Consider the following 26729-nt stretch of genomic DNA (forward strand, 5'->3'; position numbering starts at 1 on the left):
TTGTCCTATAACTAGACACCACTGAGAAGAGCCTGGCCTCACCCTAATGTGCCTCACCTACATGTGAGAAGGGACCATCTTTCTAACTGTTCAATCTTCACAGCCCTCTTTGCCTGTAAACCCAACTACTAGCAAAGTAAATCTTTTTTTTTTTTTTTTTTTTTGTGTAAATCTAATACAATTTTTCTTCATGAGGAAAATTCAAGTATTTGCAATGATTGTATTGATCTATGAATTAAGTTTCATTTTATTAATCTATGAATCAAGCTGTAAAGCTGCATGCTATTATTAACTCTAACATCTTTGTCAATAGATTGTCATCTTCATTTCTTTCTCATTTTTTGTGATTTTCTGTCATCAAAAACCTCAGTGTTTTAATGTTCTGGGGTTTGGTTTAGTAAAAACTCTTTTGACAGCTATAGTGAGTCACTAGAAAATATTGTACTTTGACATAGGTGTTAAGTCTTTAAATAGTTTGCAAGTCATCTTCAGTTTTAAAACAGATTGTAATGCTGTCCTGCTGATCTTTTAGACATTGGTTAATGCTTATTTGGAGTTGCCCTCCAATTTATCCAAGCAGAACTCAATTTTTAAAGAAAGCTGCTACTGAGCACTTCCATACCTTGAACTCCTGTTCATCATCTGAATTCTCTTTTATAGCTTCCTGTCTGGCATGCTGCAGCAGTGTCTGCCCAATCACTTTCTCCATGTGTTGCTGAAGAAACTGAAGAGCTTCTTGGATTTCTGTTACTAACTGCTGGTGAAATTCTAAATGGTTTTGCTGTGTTTCTTCCTCAAGTTTCTCCTCCTCTTCCAGAATGTGAGACTCCTGGTAATTAAACAAGATAATAGCAAGCACTGCCATTCAAGTGTACTCACAACTTTAGTCAGCATCACTGTAAAAGAAAGTCCTACAGCCATTCAGAACATCACTGTTTTAATCCTTAATCTAATTTCCAGCATAATTTTATATTCAGTTACTTAATGTATTTGTTTTGGCACCAAGGTTATTGGCTCTGTCATCATAAGTACAATAACAGCAGTATCCTGTCCCAGCAGTCATATCCAAATGATGAATTCCAGTTTTGATATTCGTACTTTTATATTGGGTCTTACTTCTATGCAAAAACAGTCAAGCTCAAATACCCTGACTGCAGGAAGGGACATTTGTGGATACCTTGATAAACAGCACAGGAACAAGGCAAGCACACAGTTATGCTTCTCATACAATTTTGAGAAAAAGTAGGTATTCGTGCTAAGTACTTAATAGCAAGAAGAGACCATTGGCAGTCTTAGCACCTGTAGCATCCTCATGATGAATTCTGCAGCCTAGCAACATATTCTTTCATTTTGAAAAAATCAAGTGGCTTTCAAGTAGGAATCTAGTAGCTTTGCTTGGTGTTCTCTTGTTCTTTCATCAGAAAAAAAGGCATTAAAAACAACTGTATGCCAGTTTTAATACCAATTACACTCACATTTCTTCTAGGCTGAAGAGTTCTAGTCTCTTAACCTCTTTCAACTATCCTTGCCACTATTTTCTATGCTACTTTTCAAATCCACTTTCCCTCCAAGCTCTGTTCAGCACACAAGAGGACGCTCACCAGCACAACCTGTTCCTTCTTTCCCATGCATATTACTGTCTTTCACAAACTGCCTTCTATTGAGTTGCAGATTTCCCTCTTATACTAATATTCTCATCTAAGACTAAATAAAATTAAATTATTCTGAGGAATTTAAAAGTTCCTATTTGATTCCCTCTTGTAAATAAAAACTGCAAGCAGGAAAAGAACCTGCTCTGCCCACATTCATCTGTGGAAAGTAATGATGTCCCTATTGATGGTGGTTATTTTGATGTCTTTATTTAGATTAGAGCTCAGGCACGTTTTTGACATTTCTAAGTCAGTCATAAAGTCTTTAAACAGTTTTTGTTTTTTAAAAAAGACCAAAATGTCATGTTATGAAATAAATAGACTAACACAATACTCTCACATTAATTTCAGCATAAGATTAAATTAAATTTACTTAAAATAACACAGTATGTCTATAACTCTGGTTAAGTGTCTGCAAACTAACCTCTTCCTTAACTCCTTATATATCAGTTTTAGTTTTGGAGGCTCTTCCTAACATTTGTTTTCTCTCTGACAATTCCATATATAGACTCTGCTCCTTTGTCAGCAAGGGTATTATATGCATATATTTAAGCATTTCCTTGTGAGACTGGTCTTAGCTGGCCTTGGAAAGAGGCTGTAATGGATACAGTCCAAAAGAGCAGTAGTATCTGGGGGCATTTCATTTTTGCTAGGGAACACAGTGATTGCATCAATTCTTGTCCCTGTGGGACCTAAATGAGTTGGAACAGTGGAAAGAACATAAACACAGAAACAAGACGAATGATGTCATATGCATTTGTATTTCACTGTATTTTACATCTTCTAAAGGTTAATGATATTTTGAGATTTTCACACTTAACAGGGACAGAATTTCCTTAATCCTCTCAAAGCGGACAATTATGGCTCGTGTCAAGACAATTAGAACTAGATGCATGCAGAATATTCTCTCTGTGCTGATCGCACAGTGATGATATGGAGCACAGAGACACAAAGTATTGGATGGGTTCAATCCAGACTGGCAGCAACAGTGAATTGAGTAGGGGTTAATACTGATGCCTGCTAGGAAGGTTCCTCTGATGTTGACTTCAGCAACATGGTGTTGTTCTAGTTAAGTACCCAGTGTAGGTAAGTGAATAACCAACAAGATCTAGTATTAACCAGAAAGATTAAGAATGAAAAATGACAACAGTACATAAAAAACTTGCTAGGTCTGTTGAAGGAAATAGATAACTTCTTCCGACATTCAAGAAAAGAATTTTCAAGCACATATTATGATCTCTAGAAGAGTTAGTAGGAGTTTCTCTTACCATAAAGCAGTAACTTGCGTAGAGTCAATTATACACTGTGCATGAAGTATTAGAGAATTTTAAATGTCTGCCCAAACTAGAAAGGAATACTTAAGTGCCTCCTATGTAAAGATGGGTGCATTTTTGACAGGATTTTTTCTCTCTATTTGGAACATGAATGTTTTTATATTTGAGATCTATGGCTACTTCTAATGCCGGACAATGGCACTTAAGAACTCAGGACAAAACCCTCCAGAATACTGTACCTACCACTGCCTTCTGTAGCTGCCACTGATCTTCATCTTGACAGGCTGAGGAGTCCTTCTGTAGCATATGTTGCTCTCTCAGCTCCTGGAGCAAGCTCTTTTTTCTGGACATCCTCATGCGGGTCAAAGCTGCCATTCCAATGCTTCGAAGAGTTAATCTTCTCCATACTGAACACAGAAAGAGCCGCTGTTTTTGAAATATGTAGTTAACAGACCTGCAAAAAAAGACCATTAAAAATCACTAGCTAGGCTGCTTGCTGATTTTGCACACCTGTGGTCAGGAAAGTCATTGCTCAAAGATGACAGTTACTGTTCACTTCCACAAAGCATGCATTAGAATGCTTCTCAGATATAGAGAATGGATATTGCTATGATAAACCTCTAATTCTATTATGCTGAAATTAAATTATAATAAAAATAGGAAGAAAAATGATAAATATTCAATTATAATTACTCTTTTTTTTTCATAAGAGACCTGAAATAAGATGAAAAGAGAATGTAATTGGAAGTGCAGCGAAGTTCAAACTGAAGAAAATGCAGGAGAACATGCCTTGGATTAGCAAAGAAGCACACTCTGAAGAGATGCTGAAGAAGCTAGCGTTAGCTGGAAGCACAGGCAGGGCTAGAACAAGTGAACACACTTTCAAGAAGACTGAACAAAGCAAGTGGAATCTGTGTGCACTTGGGATGATACTCTGCAGAACGGATTTGTGTCTGTATCTAACTTGTATAATTGTAAGGCACTGTGAGATGTCCAGATACCAAACTGTGGGAAATGTCAAAGTTGGAGAATATGAAAACAAGGTTGAATTGAAAAGTACAGTCAAAATAAAGGAGCGTGGTGGCAGTAATACTAATATTCCAGATAGCCAAGTGTTTAAATGCATTGATCTATGGTGATGTGGATACCATGGTGAATGAAGTCATTTGGCATCTTAATCAAAACAAGGCAGATAACACAGAATTTCTTTTGAGAAGGTGTCTCTTAAGGAGACTTTTAGCTGATAAAACTGGAAGTTTCATTAGTGAGTACGGACAGAGAATGAAAGAGAGGAGTCACTTCCATGGTATTCTAATAGTAGAAAGCAAAGATAGAGCTGAATGGTGCCAGACTGAACATTTTATGCTGAAGGATGTTACTCCAATGTGACATACAGAGAGCAAAGTGAATCTAGTTCAAGATTGGGAATTACTCACAAACATAGCAATAGATACTCAGAATGCATATCAATTGACTAATCAGAGAAGACTTCAGACTTATAAAGAGTCTGTGATCTTTATTCTTTTTAAAAATTTTTTTACCAATGAAGATTAAAATGTACAGTAACTGTCTCTCTGTTTGAGGATGCTTAGAATCCCTCAGCACTGCTTTCTGCAACATAACATACACGGGTGTTTATCTGCATTTGCAGCACTGCAGATTTACCACACTGCTTACTGATAAAATCATACTTACTCATCACTGAGGCAGCCCAGTCTGCTCATGACACCTTGCATTATCTTTTCTTGTTTCTCAGACAGGTGCTTTTGCATCACAGAAGTGAGAGCGTATTCATTTATCCATACCTAAAAGCAGGAGAAAAAACTGCAATCTTAAGATACTCTCATTTTCATCACTTTGATCCCCATATGATGAATCAGGGGTTTATTTTTATTTTTGTTAAAAATTGTAATCCTCTCTTTCCCTTTCTCCTACAGATTTTCCCCAATATTTTCCCCAAAGATTTTCAGCAATAGAGGAACAATGAAAAAAGAACAATGTGGCACAACATTTTGCATCAGCTCTTATCAGCAAGTTGCAGTGGGCTTTCTGTTTGACTTCTTTCACTAGTACAGACGTCATTTTTACTTCAACCCAACAAAATAATCATCCTCCACCACACTTTCATGTGTATTACACAGTGAAAAAAGAAATAGAGATTTTGTGATTAGGTTTTTGACTGTACATTTACAGCTCCTTCAAGATGATATTTAATTAAAGAATCTTGAAATGTTTTGATGGACTTTTCATTGGACTAAACTTTTGGAGATATAGACTTAGATTTTGTTTATTGTATTGAGAGAATTTAATGAATAATAGGCTGTAAGATGAAATGACTGTAAGGTCCAAACTCCATTACTGTGAGATGAAGAGTGTATTTCAGGCTAAGTTGGCAGCTGAGTGTAAGCAGGTAACTTGCAGACATACACAGAGCCCTAAATTAAATATAATACTCAAGCTCTCTGATAGCTTCACTTCATGTCCTAGACTCATACACAACATGAGGGAGTAAATTTTGTATTATCATAGACAACAAGATTTCACCAGATCAATATGTGTAGCAAAAAAGTAGGTGTGTAATTGCAGCCCCTCTTAGTGCAAGGAATTAGGAATGGGTACTGGGCCTTCATATTGGGTTAGATAGTCTTTTCCTTGGGAAGCACCAATATGTGCAGGAGAGACTTTATGTGTGAACACAGAATTAACTCCCCAGGGGAGTGCAGAACATCAGAAACCAGATATTCTCTGGCTTTAAAAGAAAAATGTATTTCTTTCCTGGATAGTGCATTTTCTGCACCATACTCAGCAGTACATATGACTGAACCCTCTCCACGTAGAAAACATTACCAGAGCACATTCTCCTGTGCAAGATGCCTGAAAAGGATGGGCTGGCAGTCTGTGTCACAGATGGAAAGACCATTAGAGACACACCACAGAAGCCTGAACAGAAGTGCAGAGTACTCTTGGTTGCTCTCACAAGCAGCTGCAAGATGTGCACGGGAAGTGAGACCTCAGCTAATTTGAGCCAGGCTCATTCTTAAAATCAAAGAGCCCAATCAAGCACAATGTCATCTGTGATTGCATACTACAAATAACACATTGAGGTCTACCATGTCTCCAGGTATCATGATGACAGATATAAAATATTTCCTCAAAATAATAGCTTTTTTAGAGACTCGTTTATTCATACAGCTGTTGTTCTTGAGGGCCTGTCCTCCCAGCTGCTCTCCAACAGTGTACAGAGGCAGGTTCCCAAGTAATGTAAGACAGGAGACATTTTCAAGATTTGTAAATGATACAATATTACAGTCAAGAAACAAAAATGTAACACCTCTGCTGCTGGTGGTATATCCTACCCAAAAAAGGCACTCAGAATGATAGATAACAAAGACAGGGACTATAATAGGAATTGCAAAAGAAATAGAATAGTTCTGCAATGGAGAATGTAGAATTTCTTATAAAGGGAAAGAATGAGTCATCTTCTGAGACTGCATCTAACATAGGCTGTATGCAAAAATTACCTCTTCACTCTGAGATCAATAGAAATCCTAGAATCCAACAAAAAGTATCCCCTATGCACAATTATTGAACTTAAAAGGAGAAGTGCATTAACTACTAAGTAGTCTGAGAACAGTTATTACACATTTAAGTAGAGATAGTAAATAAGGAAGATTTGAGATCTGAACCAAATACTAAATCGGTGTTTTGCCTCTAAAGGTCACTAGGAAATTGTTCACCATGAGCCAGCAGGGTGCCCTATATCTAATGGGCAAGAGTAAAGTGAATGAGGTTGAACTTCTTTCAGTGCTGTCCATGACAGAACAAAGGAGTAGGGGCACAAACCAGAATGCAGGAAGTGCCATCTGAACATGAGAAAGAACTTCACTGTGAAGGTGACAGAGCACAGGTTGGTCAGAGAGGCGGGGAGTCCCATTCTCAGGAGGTATTGAAAACCAATATGGACACCCACCTGTGTGTGCTACTCTAGGGAACCTACTTTAGCAGGGATTTGGACTAGGTGATCTCCAGAGGTCCATTCCCACCCTTACAATTTTGTGATTCTGTGACTAACTGGGAGCAGGAAGAGAATAGTATATTCTTTATTGCAAGTAACACTTCAGCTGCTCAACGGGATGGACCTAGAGGGCTAGGTATTTTCTATCCCCAAAACTGCAAAAAAAATCAGACATGCATGCACGCACACTATACTGAAGATCCCCTGGGAATCTTAATTTGAGGCTGTTGGCTTCTGACTTAAAAGTAGCAAAACAGAGACAACTATTTCATCAAGCAAGAATAAAAGATGATGCCCCATCCCTGGAGGTGTTCAAGGCCATGGTTGGATGGGGCCCTGGGCAGCCTGGTCTAGTACTGAATGTGGAGGTTGGTGACCCTGCCTGTGGCAGGGGGGTTGGAGACTCATGATCCTTGAGGTTCCTTCCAACCCGGGCCATTCTGTGATTCTGTAAAAAGGTGAGCACTGCACTGCTCTTCCAACACCAGGATAAGTTGCCAGCAGCCTTTCAAAGCTTTCTTTATATCGCTGTGAGATCCAGCACTTTTAGACAGGATTCCTGTACCTGAGTTGTGTTTTTTCCTCTACATCTCTATGTCTTGGTGTTGTCAGCACTGACTGGGGAATCAAAATGGCCCCTAGAAAGTCAGCCTGGGCCTAGGCTGACTGTGGCACAAGGCAGCTCTCAGCTCCCCGGACCTGGCATCCTCCACCACTTTCCTTCCCATCCCAGAAATTGTCTACTACAATGTGATTTCAAAATACTGTTAAAGAATAATAGATTAGTAAAGAATGGAGAAAACGATCATGCTGCACAGTCAGTGTCTGGAGAACAGCTGGGGTCTCTGATTCCTAAGCTGCAGTAAGACTGAGGCAAAAATCATGTTAAATGGGGAAGCAAAGCTCCACAGAATGTTTGGCTATTTGAAAAGATAAGCCATTCCTATCACTATGAAATAAATTAGTATCAGAAAAACAAAGAGAAAGCAATAAAAAGCACCACATGTCAAAGCTAATAAGCAGCTGCTGATTGGCCTCTATCGGTGCCAAGCAATGATGTGGGAATGGATGAAAAACTCCTCACCCCATTTTGTCTCTGTAAGTTTCTCAGTGTTTTGTCTCCTGGCAACAAGTCCATTATAAGACCTTCTGGAGCAGAGCTAACATTAAGCATTATTCTTTGGCAATAAATACGTGGAATATGCCTTTGGTAGGTAATGAAACCCATAAAATACTTTGAGTTAGATCTCAGATACAACAGTAAATTAGATCCAAGTAAGCTCACTTTCTTGTGAAGCTCTCTGACATTTTTAGCACAGATTCTTCAGGAAATCGAAGTAAAGCAATTTCTTTCTAACAGCCTGTAGATGGTGTGTGATGCATACTGAATGCCAAGCAAGTACCTACCCTAGTGCAGCAGCCTGCTCTGAGTAACAGATGGCAGTGCTCTTCCAGGGAAATCATGAGGCAGGAGATACATGGGAAAATGTTCACAATTTATTTTCATTACTCAATTATTTCTGTTTGCCTTGCTCATATTCTGAAGCTTATAAGGTAAAAGTTAAATATGAAACCGAATTTTAATTTTCGTGCATTGAAGAGATTCTGTTTCCCCAAAGGTCGTCATATTCCAGGTATGTATAAATGTAAAAAGATAATCTCAAACAAATATAGTTCAGGTAAATGGGAAAAATCTCTTTTTGAGCCACCTTGGAAAGCTTAAATAATCTGGTGAAAACCCTTCTGGTGCTAGGCTTCCTAAGGCTGTAAAGACTAAGCAATTCTTTATTGCAGTATATTTGTCAAAAGGCAAATGAGAGACATATTTCTTGCTGGAAAATGCCTGATAAATTAAAAGGCCTGTTAATATAAGTATTGATTTACGGACCTTTAGTCATCAGCACTGCAACATCTGTGGAATCTCCCAAATGTCATAATCACCTCTCACAAGTATTTGATCCCTCCTTTTATAAAGGTGGAAATTAAGTACTTTTTTCAGTAGGATATGGGTGTCAGCTCACTATTTAAATGTACATGTAGCTGTGTTAATACTAGGAAAGAGTCAAGAAGTGAATTTTGCATTTAAATGTAATATAGTTAATTCTGTGACACACTGGCTTATACAGGAAAATATGCCAGCCTAGCCTTGATGGAGTAGCTGTTTCCCTACAAACTCTCTTTAGAGATAGAGCAGTCTTTTTTCCAGTTTAGTTCAAACTACTTCAAAAACCATGTGTAAGTGAAAAAGAACTACCTATTTAAACGTTTATTCTTGAAGAGTCACATATTTTCCCAGTAGGAGAAACTCTTTCCTAGAAATTCATTGCACAGAATCACTTATCCTTAGGAAAGCCCTACCTGTTGATCACGCAATTTTTATGTTGAAGAATGCCCAGCTACACTGCTGGTGACCCAGAGACCAATGAAGGCTATATAGTTATTTAGATGAATTCCTTTATAGCTCAGTAATTACTGTTAATGATGTCGGTAAACTCTCTTCTTTTTTTCTTTTTTTCTCTTTTTTTTTTTTTTTTTGCCCAGCTAGGAAACCATTTGCTTTATATTATGAATGCTACAGTACACTGAAAATATTGAAAATCAGCTTTTAAATCTAACTATCCTATGCTTGGCCATTACTGGAACATCTGAATTCAAATATAATGCATTAATCATACAGTGCTGTCTAAGGAACTATTCTCCTCAGCCGGCTGCTGGAGCTGAACTAATCCTTTTAATCCCTTGAGAAACAATCCTAGGGTCTTAGTTCCTCCACTCAATCTTCGTACATACTGTGTCCAATGATAGTACTGAAGAAATGCATACAGAATCTTTGGAATAAGCTCTACACTTGTGATCTACATCCTCTACAGTTAAACTACATCCATCTACTAGTTAAACTACGTCCTCTCCGACCTTGAGCAATGTCTGACATTCAATGGGTTTGCAGAAGGATCAGAGCAGAGGAGCCCTAACACTGATTTATTTCTGTTGCTTTTCTCTTGTCTCATTGCCCTCTATGTGCTGGGCACAAACAGAATGAAAAATATGGACGTGTTTCTTCACCTTATGAAGAGCATTTTATGTAGAATATTTATCATATGTTTCTAGTAATTACAGTATTAATACATAGAAATGATTAAGAAGTATGTACGTAAGAATCATGTAATGCTTCCTTTTCTGTAAACTGATGAATATATATTTTTTGAACTGTTTCTGTAGATGTTCAAAAGTTGAGGACACTGTGGAATCAGACAGAAGACTTGCCAAAAAATGTTTATGTACTGATAAAGCTGTCAAACACTGTGGACAGATGTTCAGTAATTACTCTCTGACACTTCTGTGAGAGTCTACACACACAGCATATATATTCACTCCTTACAGCATCTCAAATTGCCCATCCTGAGTCTGGTTCTGGTCTGTGTATTCATATATAGGTTATTTCTTTCCATATCCCATTTTTAGACCCTAATGTCCCAGGTTCCTACCTTCTTTTCTTGCAGTAGCTGCTCCTGGAACAGCTTCCAGCGTTTGTGGTGGTGGCTGTCCCACTTCTCCAACTGAGGGACAACATTCTCCTGCCAGTCCTCTTTCAGAAGTTCACATTCTCTTACAGAGAGGCCGGTCACAGCAGGCAGTGTTTGAAGAAACAGCTCATTCACCAGCTCTGCTAAAGCATGGGAAGCTTTAGAATACAGCTCCTACCAGGGGGACAAAAAGGGACAAAGTGAGATAGATGAAAGCAAATCTCATGGCCCTTTGCAGCTACTTACTTCACTGCATGCTGCGTGATACCAGTGAGGAATAATGCTTCAGCCATTGTACAGGACTAGTGACACCTAGAGATAAAATCCAATGCTCGTAATGCTTGAGTTAGAGCAGATTCTGTAAATGGAGCCTGTAACAACACAGATGTTTTTGTTTAAAGCGCAAAAGAGTATTTAAAATGCCATAGTGGCATTAGCATGAGATTCTGACTCCTAACTGTTGTCCACCTGCAACTGCAAAGCAAATAATACCATGTTCTACTGGCTGTAGTAACAGGTGGTAAAATTCACTTATTTTGCCTGTTTGAGTGGAAAGAACCTTGTGTAGCATGACAAATTTTAGGCATATTTTTAAAGGTGCTGACATGAATGAAGGCAAGAAGTAAGCACAAGTTAAAAGGAACAGTACAGCATTTCGATAGACAAAGTTGACACTGATCACATTAATAGTTATTGCTCCAAAATATGACTCTCCTTAATGCCTTTTGGAAGGACAGAATTATTGAAATCCATCCTGATGCAGAACAGCTTCAAGCTTAGGAAAACAAACATCTGCTGGTGATTCTATTAAAACTAGTCTCATGTGAGTGGTTTTCAATTGCCGAGGCCGTGTCATTCACAAGAAGAGTTTGGGCGATTTAGTCACATGGTATTCAAGCTACTAAACCTTTACAAAACCTGCAATTTCAATGTCAAATACACAGTGACATGACACAAGCTGTGTTTGCAAACTTGCTAGAAATTTGAGGTAAGCCCTGAGGAGAATAACTGAGTGCAGGTAGCTTTCCTTAGAGGAAGAGACAAAACAAAGACATGGAAAGGTCACACAGACACTGCAGCACGCCAGCAAGATGAAGAGCTGGTTTTGTGTGACTTCAACATTGTCATAGCAATCAAAAAAGCTTTATAGTCTGCGTGGTTTTGCTTTCATTGTAAATCACTCAGCCCTCTTGAAAATACTAAGATTTATTCATTTCTTTTAAAATGCAGCTAATATTTTTAAAACTCTTTGCAGCATTTCTGTTGCAAAAACAAGTACTTCAAGTCTTCTGGCTGTTGTCTTTCTTTAAATATGGTTTTAATCACAATCTCTTAAGTGATCAAAATCCAGAATCTCTCAATCGCAGCACAACAGAGACACATGTACAGATGTTTTTATCTAAATGTCAAAAACACTTGTCTGCAGCTTATATACATAAAAATGTCAAGTGAACTTATCTGGTTTTGGGGGGCACACTGATATAACACGCTATTCTATAAGAACTTCCCAACTCTTAGATGTGGTATCATAAAAACAAGATTAGAAAAAAAAAAAAAAAAGAAGAAAAAAAAGAGATGATAAATTTGCATAGTCAAGTACTCAGAAACAAAAAATAAACACAATTTATGTTGCAAGTAAAATCTGGCTCTGTGCATATGCCCCCATACTGATAAATTTTAGGCTCCCATACCATTTTCACAAGATTTTTATATGTTCAGTGTTTAGGCTTATCAGTACTCATCAAGTGGGCACATTTTAACAAGAAAATATTTTGTATTTCTCATTTAACGTAAAGTTTGCAAGATGTGCACTGAATACAAGATTATTATTTTCCTCCTGTGATGTAGAATGCTAATCACCATATTAATGAGCTGTTTCACAAACAATAAATAGCTTAGCTCTACAGCTCCCTGCAGCAAACTCCTCTTATGGATAAAGTCAAGACACAACATTATCAAAAGTGCTCATAACACCTTCAAGATCTGCTGTCTTGATTTCTTCCATTCTCTTACCTGTTAAAAGCAAAAACACGCAGTGTTTTCAGAATCCAGCTCCCACTAACTCTGTTTAATCTCAAAGCGTTCAGAATCCTTTCACATTGGGCTACTTGTTCCAGAAACTGGATCTTGTACAGAACTGACAGTGTGAAGACACTGTAGACAACCAGTTGGATATCTCATTTCTGGTAACACTTGTCTCACTTCTGCTCACAATGTGGACGTGACCATTAGGTATCATTAGGGCAACATCTGAACAGTAATTTATTTCTTCACACAGAGCCTTTTCTTACTAGGAAACGATCTGGTTGGCAGGGCTATATTGTGTGGCCAAGACTGTGCAACTTGACCTCAAGGTGTTTCTGGCAGCACAGGAACAGGGCAGTGGAGAGTCAATGTTAAGTGACCATTCTTCTATAAACTAAAAGTGGTTTTACAAGAAATTGCATTCCAAAGAATTCTGGATAGTTGCCAGCAAATGCTTACTGTGTAGGTAGCTATGTCTGCTCTGCTAAAACTTCCCAGATTAAATAATTAAACTAGGCACTGGGAAACATTGAAAAGTGCATTCTAAATTACTGGTTTAAATGTGCTTCATTAGAAGGGAAATGCCATAGGCTGTACATATCACTGCAGAGACAATCTGCTGCATAGGTAAATCCTGTCTCAAAGGAAGGATCTCTCTTCCTTAATTACTATAGTTACTAGTTCCTGTTATAATAAAAAAGTAGGATTTATATTGTCTTAATGAACTGTTTTGTAGTGGACGTGGCTTATCTTGTCAACACTAATGCTAAATGGTTTGAGTTCTCATTGCTGCTATTTCTTGATTTTAGAATTCAAGCCTCTAAATCCTGAGATTTGAAGTAAACTCAGATTCCATGTTTCTAACCTCTGTATCCTATGTCACACTTAAAAAACTCTGTCACTGTAAACTGTCTCTTCTCTGAGCTTTTCTAGCCTTTCCACACAAGCTAATTCTTCTTCCTTTACTGGATGCTCTGGATAGAAGAAATTCTCCTGTGTCTTCAACAGTTCAGAGTCTAGAGGATTCTGTGGCATTTCTACTACAATCTCAAAAGATCTGAGGCAAAGATCTTAAGGAACTTTATTCTGAAGCAAACAAAGTTCTGCCTATGGCAACTAATCATTTTACAACATACTTTGCTTCAGAACTTCTACTATCTGTTTCAAAACAGATAGTATTTGCTTGGCATGCTGACAACCCTGTATTATTATTTACTAGGAAATCTTCTGCACAGAACCTAAAGAAGGTATTTTGTTATTTGTTGTTATGCTATTTTGTTTAACAATAAATTGAACAGCATTCTGCTTGCATTCCCCACAGATTCAAATTATTTTGTATATTTAACATTGGTGCTACTGAAGCGGGTACATAGTTACTCAGAAAAAATGTGATTATGTTTCAGTCACAGGTGCTTCATCATTTGCAAAGTACTTTGCAGCCCCCTGTTGAAATTGATGTGAAAAGACAAGAAAGTAGGACTAAAAATCCAGGAATCAACAGTGCCTTTAGAAATGTTGGACGAAAATATGGAAGATGAACAGGACTGAGTGTATTATTTTTCATCTCCTAGATGCTGCAAACAGGCAAAGCGATAGGAGACCTGTTCAAGTGCTGTTAGGCCCTGAAAGAGAGATTGTCAACAGTAGAGAACACTTCAACTACTACTGCAAATTCTGCTCTGTGCAGGCCACAAATCCCGCACACTTAATGGTCTCAGCTGCAGCCCAGGATCACAACATAAACCACCATCAGTGCTAACTATCATAATACTAACTTCTTCTCATCTGGTCACTGGGTTCTTTAACCCAAACATATAATTCTAAGAATATAGCAGTCCATGAAGTCAGTGCAACACCAACATTACAGTGTGCTCTGCATGGAAAACATACACATACAATGTGATGGCTATGCTGTTTAACACTGCACTTGCAGAAACAAAGTGGAATAGCCTTGTAAAGTTTGTTAGAAAAAATGAAAAGTCTACATTTAGGAAAAAATGCAAGTGTAACCAAATTCTACCATGTGACTCAAGAATCATAGAATCACAGAATGGCTTGGGTTGGAAGGGAGTTAAAAGCCCATCCACCAGTTCCAATCCCTTGTTGTAGATAGGGTTGGCATCTACTAGTCAAGCTGCTCAGGAAAGAAAATAGTTCAAGCTAAGAAAATTGTACAAAATTATTTGTACTCTAAGGAAAGTACTCAATATGAAACAGCAGTAAGTCTGTCCATAATCAAGGACAGCACGATATATATTATTAAGTCTATCTTCTACAGAAAAATAATAAAACCGTTAAGAAATCCTATTGCTACCAACATCTTATTTCTACAGAATAGTTTCTGTGAACTTACTGATATGTCATCTCTTGCTTGTAGAACTTTTACTTAATGAAATTTATTCAAATTGATTCCATTAATAGAATAGCTGATTGCAACAGTGAATGAACCTGTTTGTAGTACCTGGCAGTCAATCTGAAAGCTTTTCAAAAAATCTCCAGAGAAATTCATCAAGCATAAAGAAATACCACAGAGTATATGCAGAAATAAAATGGTCTCACATTAAAATGCTGAATGCATCTGAATTTCAAACAAGGCAGTAAATATAGAATTTTGTCAAAAACCAAGGGAAATACACGGTTTATCAGATTTCACTGTAGATCCAAAGAACAATATTAATGCTTTCCCTCAAACTCAAATGATTAAGCGGTTTTTACATGCAGATGAGAATAAAGTGAATAATGACATTTTGAAGCAGGAAAATATATTTTGAAAGGCTGGTTGCACTGTATTTTAAATGCCAGCCACTCCATTACATATTATCTCCAAGAGGCAATGGCACAGTTAGTTGTTAACTTGTAATAGTTACTTGTTAACTTTGGATACAATAGCATTTCATTGCAAGAATTAAAACTTCTAGTCAAGCCCTAGAGCACTTCATCATCACCAGAAGTCCAAAGACTTACTAAGGGGGCATATTAAGGAAAGAATTTCAGAAGATCATACATTCTTCTATAATTTCAGTGTTCTTAGACACTACTGGTATCTAGAAGATACTTCACGTCATGAACTCAGGACAGATGGGGAAAAGCTGATCTACACCATATCTCATGCTAATGAAATTACATAAGGAAAGAAATGAAAGAGTTAAATCTCTAGGAACCTGAACTTAAAATTTTGACAAAGATCATTTTCTCCCTTTTATTAACTGAGGAAAAAACATATTTTGCTTCACCTCACATTCATGTTTACTCATTCATAAAATGTTTATTGCTTCGCCTGTTGATAATGCTCAATACTTAATAGCTTTTAATCTAAATTCTTATGCTTTTCTATGTTCTGTCAAGTAAAATCAAATAACATTTTAGTGAACTGCTATCACCAGAAAAGAATTATAAATGACAGTAAATTGTGTGGGTTTTTTTTACGCTTTTGATGTTAAAGCTGAGGAAAAATAATTATCTTATCAGGGACTATGTAATTCTTGGCTGTTAATCGATTTCATTTTGCATAATCTGCATGTCTGTTTTCTTAATAATAAGCTGTTAACCATTAATCTCTTTTCAATTCTCCTTTCCCTGCTGAAATAAGCAGGTAGTTCACACACACACACACAAAAATAACAACAAAACAAACAAAAAACCAAAACAATAACCAGAGAAAGGATTAAAGGTTGGTCAGTATCTGATGGGCTAAATTTGAGACAGACTTGCAAGGAGCTAGCCATTTATCTTACCAAGACATCAGAAGAAACAGAATAACACATACATGGGGTTGGGGGATGTGGAGGCTTTCACTGTCACATGAAAGAAAATTTCAGTTTAAATCTTGCAATTCAATATCTGTACAAACCAATACAAACTGTTACTGCAACAGAGTATCCCCTGTGTATGGGATAATTCCAAGGGCTACCTTTACCTTTTAAATATTAGGCCGAGCCTTTCAGTTAGCTTTGACACAATTCTTTCTTCAATTACAACGCTGTGTGAATTAAAATCACTCATCAACAGTGCTCAGTTTGGACTGTACAATTTGTTACTGCCTACTCACTACAAGACTACTCACCCACAGTGTACTATTTTAATTAACTAGCATCGCTGAAAAGTCCTATGTAATCTTTTAAATACAACACCTTCATGCACTTCAGGCATCAATGGATTCCACTGACCTCAGTTAAATCATTTTAATTGATGTATTCATGTGTTGACAAAACAAACCTACTCAACTATTCTCTGCAAACAGAGTCAGCTTCCAGATCACTGCTTTTTTATATATTTAATCACCAATTTGAACAATTCCTTGATGTTCTTTAACACTACAGGCTACGTTATGCTAGAAGGCCATATAAATCTCGGCGAATTCACGTTTAAAAGGCAAAAAAAGCTAAAAGAAATGGCGGAGAGTTTTGAGCAGGGTTTAGAAGAACATTGTGAGAACAAGATAAGGATATTCTCCCACAAAGGAATGGCAAATACAGTGAAGTGACATATTTTCTTCTATCCCTAGGATATTCAGTGGTTCTCTAGTTTGTTATATGCTGACCTTTTCCCTACATTCTAATATCACCTCTCGCATGGAGGTTATTTTTCTACTTATTCAAGCAACTAAGTCTGTCACGTTTGCTTCCTTGCTCATTTAAACTAGGACAAATCAAGGTGACTGCTGAAATAAGTCGTACTAGTGCACAAGTGAAGAAAAAAAAGAGCCTAAGCTAAGGGCTATTTAACTTGGAGAGGTGGGAAGCATAACAACTTTGCACAGCTTTGCAAGGCTAATTTTTATGTTCCACAAAATAAAAACTAGGAATAACTAAATATTTAACTACCTCTAGTTCCATGTATGAATGAATCTTTCTGAAATTCTCTTGCAGTCTTTGGATGCCCTGTGGACAATAGGCTAAGGAATATAAGTGAGGAGCATGATAAGTGTGTCTCGTTGGTCTAGATATAGAGAGTACCACCCAGTTTCTCAGTAATATTACTAGGCTTCAGTTTCTACTGGAGTGATAAAAAGCAACTGAAAAGAGCTTCTGCTAAGCAAATGACTACTGGTTAAACTACAAGTCTTTTGGAACTAAAATAATAAGCTCTGCAGCGCTAGTAGGTGTGCACAAATCAGCTGGCACTACAAACAAGCTGATTCAATCCCAACTGGGATACAGGGCTTGCAGCATAGGGCTGAATATCACCTTGGGAGAGAAGTTGGTAGCCAGTTAATCTAATAATTATTTGCTCAGGTCTACTAGACCTGCAGTCACACCTCTACACTGGAAATTTGAGTACCTCAAATTTCTCTTGCCTTCACCACTGGAAACAGTAACTTCGCCCTCCAGAAAGCTGGAAAAACTATGGAAAGATGTGAAGCCCTGTTGCCCAGGGAAAGGCTTGTCCAAGGAATAGTTCTGATTTGAAAGTGCGCTGAAACAGATGAAGACTGAAAAGCACTGTGATTGTGAGATGCAATTCCTTCCCTCAAAATCAAATGTTTGCTTTTTTGTCCTGACAAAATGTTTAACTACTGCAGTTCCCTCAGCTGTAGAAGTCAGAACAATTCAATTTATATACAGTAGGGTTATGCTAATTTGTACTTTCTCTTCTTTCCAGTCTATGCTGTTTATAAGATGTACTGAGAAGTTTGTAGAATCTGCATTTAGGACTAAGGGGTTGCAGTTGTTCATTACGTAAAACATGACAATAAAGAAGTTTTATTGTAAATGTTTTATTGGAAATTCAGATTTATGGACTCTCATCCAATGGATGCCAGCTGGATTACTTTACTTATTGTAGTTTTTCATGTCTGGTAGCGTTAAGTTTGTCTAAGAATGAGAGCAGCCATAATACGGAATATAATGGCTTTGAGTTGATTGAATTGGCAGAGTTCAAGTTCGTGCAGCTCTCCTGGCAAACTGGCAATTCTAGAAACACTTAATTCACCTAGATCAATTTTTCTTTAATGGAAAAGAAAATTTACCTAGCACACTGTTGAAAGAAGTAGGATTTTCAGTCCGATTTCAATGTCACTAAAGCAGAATACACAACAAAAGAAAGCAACATAATTTCACAAATGAAGAGAAACTATGCAGGGGAAAAAATGTTTGGTCTCCAGAGACTTCATGTGAAATGAAAAAGGGGCTTGAGAAGAAGTCATTAACTTTGGAGAATTGAGCATGCACAGTAACTTTAGCAGACATGCTGACCTTCCTTAAGCAGTATTGTACAATTAATTTATTCTGATTTGTGGCCATAGCCCTGCAAGTAAATTTTACCTTTCTCCAAAGCAGTAGTTTTTCTCAAGCATCCTGTTGCTTGCTTGCAGAATAACATAAAACTCGAGTAAAAACTGTTTATTTATTCCTAATACAAAGACTTTGTTTTCAGCTGAATTTTAAAAAATGCATGTGGACCAGCACTAATTAAGATTGCGTGGGTATCTTATCTTGACGTGCTGGAGAGAACAAATTTCCAAAACACCCTGATCTGGTCATAATTAATCATGACAAGGATCCTGCAGAGCTAAAAGTGATTAGTTTCAGCCTAATTAAAGGTCACTGCCATCTACGCTTTTGGTCTTCATCAGATAGATCAAGTTATCTTATTTTTCAGTGCAGACAGAAAATAATTAAAGATGACGTAAAGGCATGATGCATCCACACTTTTTCCAAATCAGTAAGATTAAGAAGTGTAAAAATATTACTTATACCACAGACCTGAACATGTTTCAGAGGACTAACCGTAGATATAAGATATTCTTATATATATAAGAAAAATAATTTATTTGAGAGGAAAAGAGATGAGAAAACTATTTTGGGACATGTAGAGAAGTGAACTAAGAATAGAATCATCATACCATGGTGTGCAGGAGATAATTATGGTACATAAATGAAGTGTCCCTCCAAGCAGTAATGCCAGATTTTGTATACTCTAAACATTATCACAACTTCGTCAGCCATCCACACAGCACATCTTGGAAGATCATGTAGATATTTTCTGATAAACTTGAGTTTAAAAAACATACTGTGTTGAGAAGAAAACGGAAAAGGCAAGTTACTGTGGAAAACTGTCAATCTGTTATGCCAGCCCAGCTTCCTGAGACAGCCATGATCTTTGATGCAAATCCCCACACTAAGGCCTCACATTTGTGTCATGGATTTGGAGAATGTTCAGAATTACTTTAGTGAATAACATATATCACTAGAAGCAGTACCTTGTAAAGCTCCACCACAGCCTCTGTGCTTTCACAGTCATCTTCCTCTTCCAGCTGCCACTGTGCCTGCCAGTGTTTCTCTAACAGATCATGGTAAGCCTGAAAGAAACATAATAGACACATTTAAATAGCTGAAATGCTGTTTAGATGGCTTCTTGTGACCCTCTACTTACCCTTCCCTAGACCTCAGAGGGTGGTGAGACACTGGAACATGTTGCCCAGTGAATGTCTCCTCCCTGGAAGCATACAAGGCAGGCTGGATGGGGCTGTGAGCAATGCTGTCTAGAGGGAGATGTTCCTGCCTGTAGCAGGGGGATTGGAACTACATGATCTTAAGAATCCCTTTCAACCCAAACCATTCTATGATTCGATGACTCTACATGAATTTTTCTTCCTCTCCAAAGAGTCTATGGGCTCAAGGTCCTCTGTGTTAGGACAAAAGGGTCTCCACTGAGGCAGTAGAAAGTCTTACATTTCTGTCCTTTGTTATTTGCACTGAGGTATTTCCTAGCATTAAGAACTACGTTCTCTTCTGCAGCATAAAGAACAAGTTGTCACCTCTGCCCATTTCCTCTCAGCCTGTCATAAGCAGCTCATTACTCTATATTTTATCCAAGAGTAATTGTTGGTTTTCTAAGGCATGCAAAATAGAGCATTTTCCAGACCAAAGCACTGTGGCTGTAATTTTCTAGGGGAGAGATCTTGACACAATTTCTAAGCTTTGTTTAACAAAGTTGGGAAGCGTTGGGGAATTATGTACGCTTAGAAAATACATTCAATAGCTACAAAAATGTGTGGTAGAATTATTAGTCCCAAGTTATGAAAAGACAATGAAGTAAAATGTGCTTTAGCATTCTAGAGTGACTCAAACTTTTTGTTTGTTCAGATGTGAAAGCAGTTTTAAAGAGAGCTATGCCAGACAGGTGTGGCATACAAGAACAGTAACAGAATTATCTAATTCACACAATATAATTAAAGAACTTGGCCTGCAGTACAAGATTGCATTGTTGAGATTAACAAAGTTTGACAGTTTGCTACAGTTGGAATCTGAGTCTTCTCCAATAGCAATTTATCTAAGTTATTAGATTGCATCAAAAGTTTAATGCTTCTGGAAAAAACCACTTCAACCTTAAATAATTTCTCTTCATGAAAATTGAGAATTGATTTTTTTTTTCTTCTTAATTACTTGGCTTTGTGGTTTTCAGCAGTTATAGGAGTTTTGCAGCTGTCAGCATTTTACAACTGAGAATTCTGATTTTATGTACATTCTGAACAATAACAATTGAGGTGGAAAATACGGCCAAGAAAACATTACATTAGCCACCACATACTATATTAAATTATCTATTGCAAACCTCTTATAAGGTATCCTGCCAGTGTTCATAATCAGTTTTCCCTCTGTTTATGTGAAATTTAATAGTCTTTAGAGCCTCTGTAATTTCACTCATAGAAAGGTTCAATTTAACCAGTGCAGTCTGCTTTATTCTATAAGATAGGCCAGAAACTTTCACCCAGAGATTTCCTATATCGAACCAAACACAGAGTATCTAAGTAAATGTTTTAGATGAAACATGCAGTCTAGCAGTAAGCTACCTTAGCGCTTACTTCCAATGTGAAAATTCCAACACTAACAGAAAACCCAAGGCATGCTTAGACATAAGGATGTCTGACCCTTTCTTACCTGTGCTGATGATTCATAGCAGAACCTAAAAATTCTGATTTTATGGAATTGAGAGAAATCTGAAGCATGTTTTGCCTTGAAAAATCACAGAATCATGTAATCCTTAGAGTTAGAAGGGACCTTTGAAAGCTATCTAGTCCAACTCCCCTGCAATGAACAGGGACACCACAGCTAGATCAGGTTGCCCAGGGCCTTATCCAGCCTCTCCCTGAAAGTCTCCAGGGACAGGGCATCAACCACATCACTGGGCAATCTGTTCTAGTGCCTCACTACCCTCACTGTAAAAGATAAAGGAACGTTTCTATGTACACACCTTAAGAAAATCATTTAATTCTCCAATATTAAAAGCTTTAGTAAGGAGAATCCCTTGTTCAGTTTTCTGTCTGCGTTTGAAGTCTTCTCTCTTTTTTGCACGGCACTCCAGTCGTTTCAGGATGAGGTCTTTACTTTGCTGGGTGCATTCTGGAACATGAAATACAAATGATTAGATACTGTAATTCCACAGGGAGAAAGTAGCATCTGCTGCTGTCACACAACATAAGCTCGCAGAAATCTGTGAAATTTAGTGAACAAAATAGGAAGAAACTACTACACAGAATTTCAAAGCTGTTTCTTCAACCTTTTCAGATGCAAACTTAAATCTATCTGCCTGGATGACTGTGAAGAGGACCTGTGGGTGTTGATGGATGCTCGTCTGAACATAAGCCAGCAGTGTGCCCAGGTGGTCAAGAGGGCCAATGGCATCTTGGTCTGCATTAGAAATAGTGTGGCCAGCAGGAGTAGGGAGGTGATCATCCCCCTCTACTCAGCTCTGGTGAGGCCGCACCTCGAGTACTGTGTTCAGTTTTGGGCCCCTCACTACAAAAAAAAACATTGAGGCTCTGGAATGTGTACAGAGAAGGGCAGCTTGTCTGCTGTTGTTTAGTCTGGAGAAGAGGAGGCTCAGAGGAGACCTTATTGCACTCTACATCTTCCAGAAGGTAAGTTGTGATAAGGAGGGGTTTTGGCCTCTTCTCCTAGGCAACAAACAGGACCTGAGGAAACGGCTGCACGTTGTACCAGAGGAGGTTTAGATTAGATATAATGAAGAACTTTTTCTCTCAGAGTGGTCAGGCACTGGAATGGCTGCCCAAGGAGGTGGTGGAGTCACCACCCCTGGCAATGTTCAAAAGGCGCCTGGATGAGGAACTACAAGATATGGTTTAGTGCTTGTGGTAGCAGTGGTAATGGAAGGACGGTTGAACTACATGATCCTGAAGGTCATTTCCAACCTTGTGATTCTATGATTCTATGACTCTTTTCTTTTTTGGATCACTACTGTCCTGCACTCTCACCTTCACTGGTACTGCTTTTGCATTGATGATGAGTTCAATACAAGAAACAGATTCCTATTGGCAGCACACCAGCCAAATCTCCCCCTCCTGTTTTAGGAAGGTCCAGAAGTGGCTCATTACCTAATTGCAGATAAGCAAATACTACTTCAAGAACAAGAGCAACAACAAATGGTGGGGAAAACAGGTCCAGAGGAACTTCAGTTCCTATTAGTTTGAACTCGGATGTCAGGTGTATCAGGCTTCCAAAGTGACTATTTCAAGAACCTGCAAAAGTTGTCAAGGTTCATCCAGTTTTGCATGAATACTGTGAAATATTTGGGACACAGTACTTGCTTCTTTCATCCTTCCTCTTGCTCTAGGTGATTTACAAATTCATAAGTCAATCTGAACCCCATCCTACAGAGTAGAATTCATGCTTATGATGTTTTCTCAATATTTCATATCACATTGCTTGTCCACCTAAGAATCTTCATTTCCTCTATACACTCTGTCCCTGATCAGTAATTCATTCTGGACATATGTAGATAAATGGGAATTCAAAAGAAGAGTCAGATGGAGTTGATTTAACGGGGAGGAATTATTTTGAGGAGAATTACAGATTCATAGAATCACTGAGATAGAAAAAGACCCTTAAGATCACCAAGTCTAACTACCACTCAACATTACAAGCCAACCACTAAACCATGACCCATCCACATGTCTCATAAATACCTCCAGGGATGGCAATTCCACCACCTTCCTTTGGACAGTCTGTTTCAATGCCTAACCACTCTTTCTGTGACTAAATTCTTCTTGATATCTGATCTAATCCTTTGATCTGAGGAAAGAGATGTACATCCACCTCACTAAAACCTCATTTCACATAGTTGTAAAGAGCAGCAAGGTCTCCCCTCAGCCTCCTTTTCTCAAGACTAAACATCCACAGTTCCCACACCTGCTCCTCACTGTGCATGCTACTTTTTCCATATTCCTTTCTCATATATGATAAAGGACTGATGACTCACCGACAAAACATTTGAAAGTGCACAGAAAACACAGGAAAGCCTCCAATTAAAATTTCCCCTGAACAAACGTAGCAATCATTATCTTTAAGCACTATGTGATTCTTTCAACTTTCTTGTTTGTTTCCTAGGAGCAAAGCCTCTTGCTGGCTCTGTGCTCCACTTGTTAATTATAGGTACAGTATAACTGATGTATTAAGCAGCTCATAACCTATGTCAACTCTCCAGAGTGTTTTTTCTCAAGCATATTTAACTTGAATGTGAAATTAGGATGTTGCTATCTAATGCCCTTCTGCATATTTAAAGCTATGGCTATAAACACTGACTTTACATAAAATCAAGGCCTTGACAGAGTATTCTGCTTTAGAACAAGAGAAACAATGCTAAATGGAAGGAAAAAAAGGCACAGGTTTTAGCTGATTTTTAAGGGAAATCAGTGCCTGAACATATGCAAAGACTATGAACTAGGCATGCTAGTTCTAGAAGTAAATGTCCATGAAATAATGTGTGATGATACACAGACTGAAAGATGAGGATCTTCAGCCTGGAGAAGAGAAGGCTCTGATGAGACCAAAGAGTGGCCTTTCATGTATCTGAAGGAGGGCTATAAGAAGGACCCTTTAGCAGGGTCTGTTTTGATAGGACAAAGGGAAATGATTTCAAAGTGAAAGAGGAGAGATTTAGATTGGATGTCAGGGTGAAGTTTTTTTGCTGAGATAGTGGTGGGATGCTGGAAGAGGTTACCCAGAGAGGCTGAGAATGCCTCATCACTGGAGCTGGTCAACATGAGACTGAATGGGGCCCTGGGCAATGTGAACTAGTACTTAATCTAGTGCTTGGCAACCCTGTCTGTGACAGAAGGATTAGAACTTGATCCTTGAAGATTCATAGATTCATGGATCTATGAATCTTCAAAGATCCTTCCAACCCAAGCCATTCTATGATTCTATGATGAATTTTTTTTACTAAAAGGGTTGTGAGGCACTGGAACTGGTTGCCCAGAGAGGCTGTAGATGTCCCATCCTTGTAGACATTTAAGCTAAGGCTGGACCAGGCTCTGAGCAACCTGATCTACCTGTAGATGTCTCTGTTCATTGCAGGGCACTGTTTCACATACAGGCTTAATAATAATGATCAGCAGTTAAGTACTTCTCTCTATAATTTTTTTTCAATGAACACATACTAAAATTTCCCATGACTGGAAACTCTAAGCCCTTCATTCAGCACCTACTAGAGAAGTTAGGGGTAGATTTCTAAAGAAGGTGGATGTTAGGTGTATGGGAATTGTTAGATCACAGCCTAAAACAGTGATTGAGCATCTGGTGAAGAGACATGGCTACCCTGAGAGCACAGGTGCAAGCAATTCACCTGTTCAATCAGAAAAGGTGGACCCAGGGTCCTCCCAAACCTCATTTAAGGTCTGGCAGTCAGAAAGGAAGGATTTCTAGTTGGAAGTTGCTTCTTGTGGGAATTCTCAGCAAGCCTTCACCTTCAGAACAGGGTAAGCTATTTTTTTTATTATCACTGGCTTATGACTAATATCTTTCACAGGTCATCCTAAATCTGGTTAGATGCAATTCCTTGCCTATATAAATCTGTAGTGAAACAGGTGAAAAACCTTAAGTCAGTTAGCTTAGACTTCACTAATATTGTATAATTTACAGCTAGGCAGTCTGAAAAGGTGCACAGAGAAAAGATGTTCTTCTAATTTTCTAAATATCTTAAGTATGAAAAGAGAAGAATTTCTGAATGTTGTAACTGTTAATGTTACCTTTTCCCAAGAATGACAACACTGCTATATCTTTGGGCGCCTTTTCCCTACGCTAGTAGTTGATCATAAGACAGTACTTTCCACATATACAGTTGGTATTACTCCTAATGTTAGCCAATATCACCAAGAATGTCAAGTACATAAAGAGTAACTGGAGAAATCCTAAAACTGTTAGCAGCGTGTTTGACTCTACTTCAAATCAATGAAATAAGGTACAGATTATATGAACTATAGAATAAGTTTGAAGTAATGCTAGGAACAAGATCTAGGAGGCTTAAAGCTAAAGTTCTCATTTTAAGTGTCTAGCTTCCACTAGGATTGTGCTTTTGGCCAATTCATCAAGACACTTTTAAAGCAGAGGCATACAGGACTAAAGCCATAACTTTTGTATTAATTAATACAATTAAGAGAAATCATACTTAAATTAAACAGTGACTTCTTGTCTAACTACTCACCATTAGTGAAATGTGCCAGTTGTTCCCAGAAGGCCTTGTGAAGGTCTGTTAAAAGTTCTTCTTTTTGTCGAACAGAGAGCTTATTCTTTACAGTTAAATGGTCCAGAATATTTGATAACATATTCAATCTACACCTGCACTCTTCTGGTATACAGGACTTCAGTGAATCAACTACTTTCACCATAAGCTCCCAGTTAAATAACCTTTCTTGAATGTCCTAAAACAAACAAAATATCCTGCTTAGAAACTAAGAATCTTTGGTCACACATGCTTTAATTGAACTATTCAATTCCAAACAATACAGATAACTCAGGAGGCTTCTCAAGGTAATATGGATAGTAGCTTTGAGGTACTTAAGTAGTTCCAAAACTCCTGACCTATTTAGGATTGCAGCAGGTTTTATTTCATGTTCACTTGAAAGAGCAAATAGAAAATTAGTGTTCTCACTAACTGCAGCTATCAAGATGACATTAATAGCAGAAAAAATGAAACTTGTGAAACAAACTCAAATACTCGAGGGGCAATGATAGACAAAGGTGCAACATAGGAGTCCTGGATATCTCTTGAAGATACTGGATAGCACACCACTATGTGCCTTCGTAAGTGGAGGGCACATCTGATTTTGATACTGCTAGGAATTCATCAAGAGTGTGGTAAGCTGGAGTTTAGTAAATACATTTAAAAAGAAAAAAAATTGCCTAATAGTTTCCATTACATTGTTAAAGAAGAAACCAGGATTACTGTAGGGAACAAGATTTTTTGAGTGAAGCTGGAATTGCTTGAGACAATGATGAAAGGT

At 37.9% G+C, this 26729-nt stretch overlaps 1 protein-coding gene across 2 annotated transcripts in view; it reads right to left on the reverse strand.

The window, feature by feature from the left end:
- Positions 1-26729, reverse strand: part of EVC (EvC ciliary complex subunit 1) — a 51310-nt gene that overhangs the window by 9279 nt on the left and 15302 nt on the right. For both annotated transcript variants that reach the window (XM_052681654.1, XM_052681653.1), the window contains exons 9-15: positions 25931-26147; positions 21683-21831; positions 19689-19787; positions 10424-10636; positions 4619-4728; positions 3167-3377; positions 623-829 (exon numbers count right to left, since the gene is read on the reverse strand). In XM_052681654.1, coding sequence (XP_052537614.1) covers positions 623-829; positions 3167-3377; positions 4619-4728; positions 10424-10636; positions 19689-19787; positions 21683-21831; positions 25931-26147 — 1206 coding nt within the window. The remainder of the gene's footprint in view (positions 1-622; positions 830-3166; positions 3378-4618; positions 4729-10423; positions 10637-19688; positions 19788-21682; positions 21832-25930; positions 26148-26729) is intronic.

Source organism: Tympanuchus pallidicinctus, unplaced genomic scaffold (genome assembly GCF_026119805.1).
Source record: "Tympanuchus pallidicinctus isolate F22 unplaced genomic scaffold, pur_lepc_1.0 scaffold2, whole genome shotgun sequence".
Classification (NCBI taxonomy): domain Eukaryota; kingdom Metazoa; phylum Chordata; class Aves; order Galliformes; family Phasianidae; genus Tympanuchus; species Tympanuchus pallidicinctus.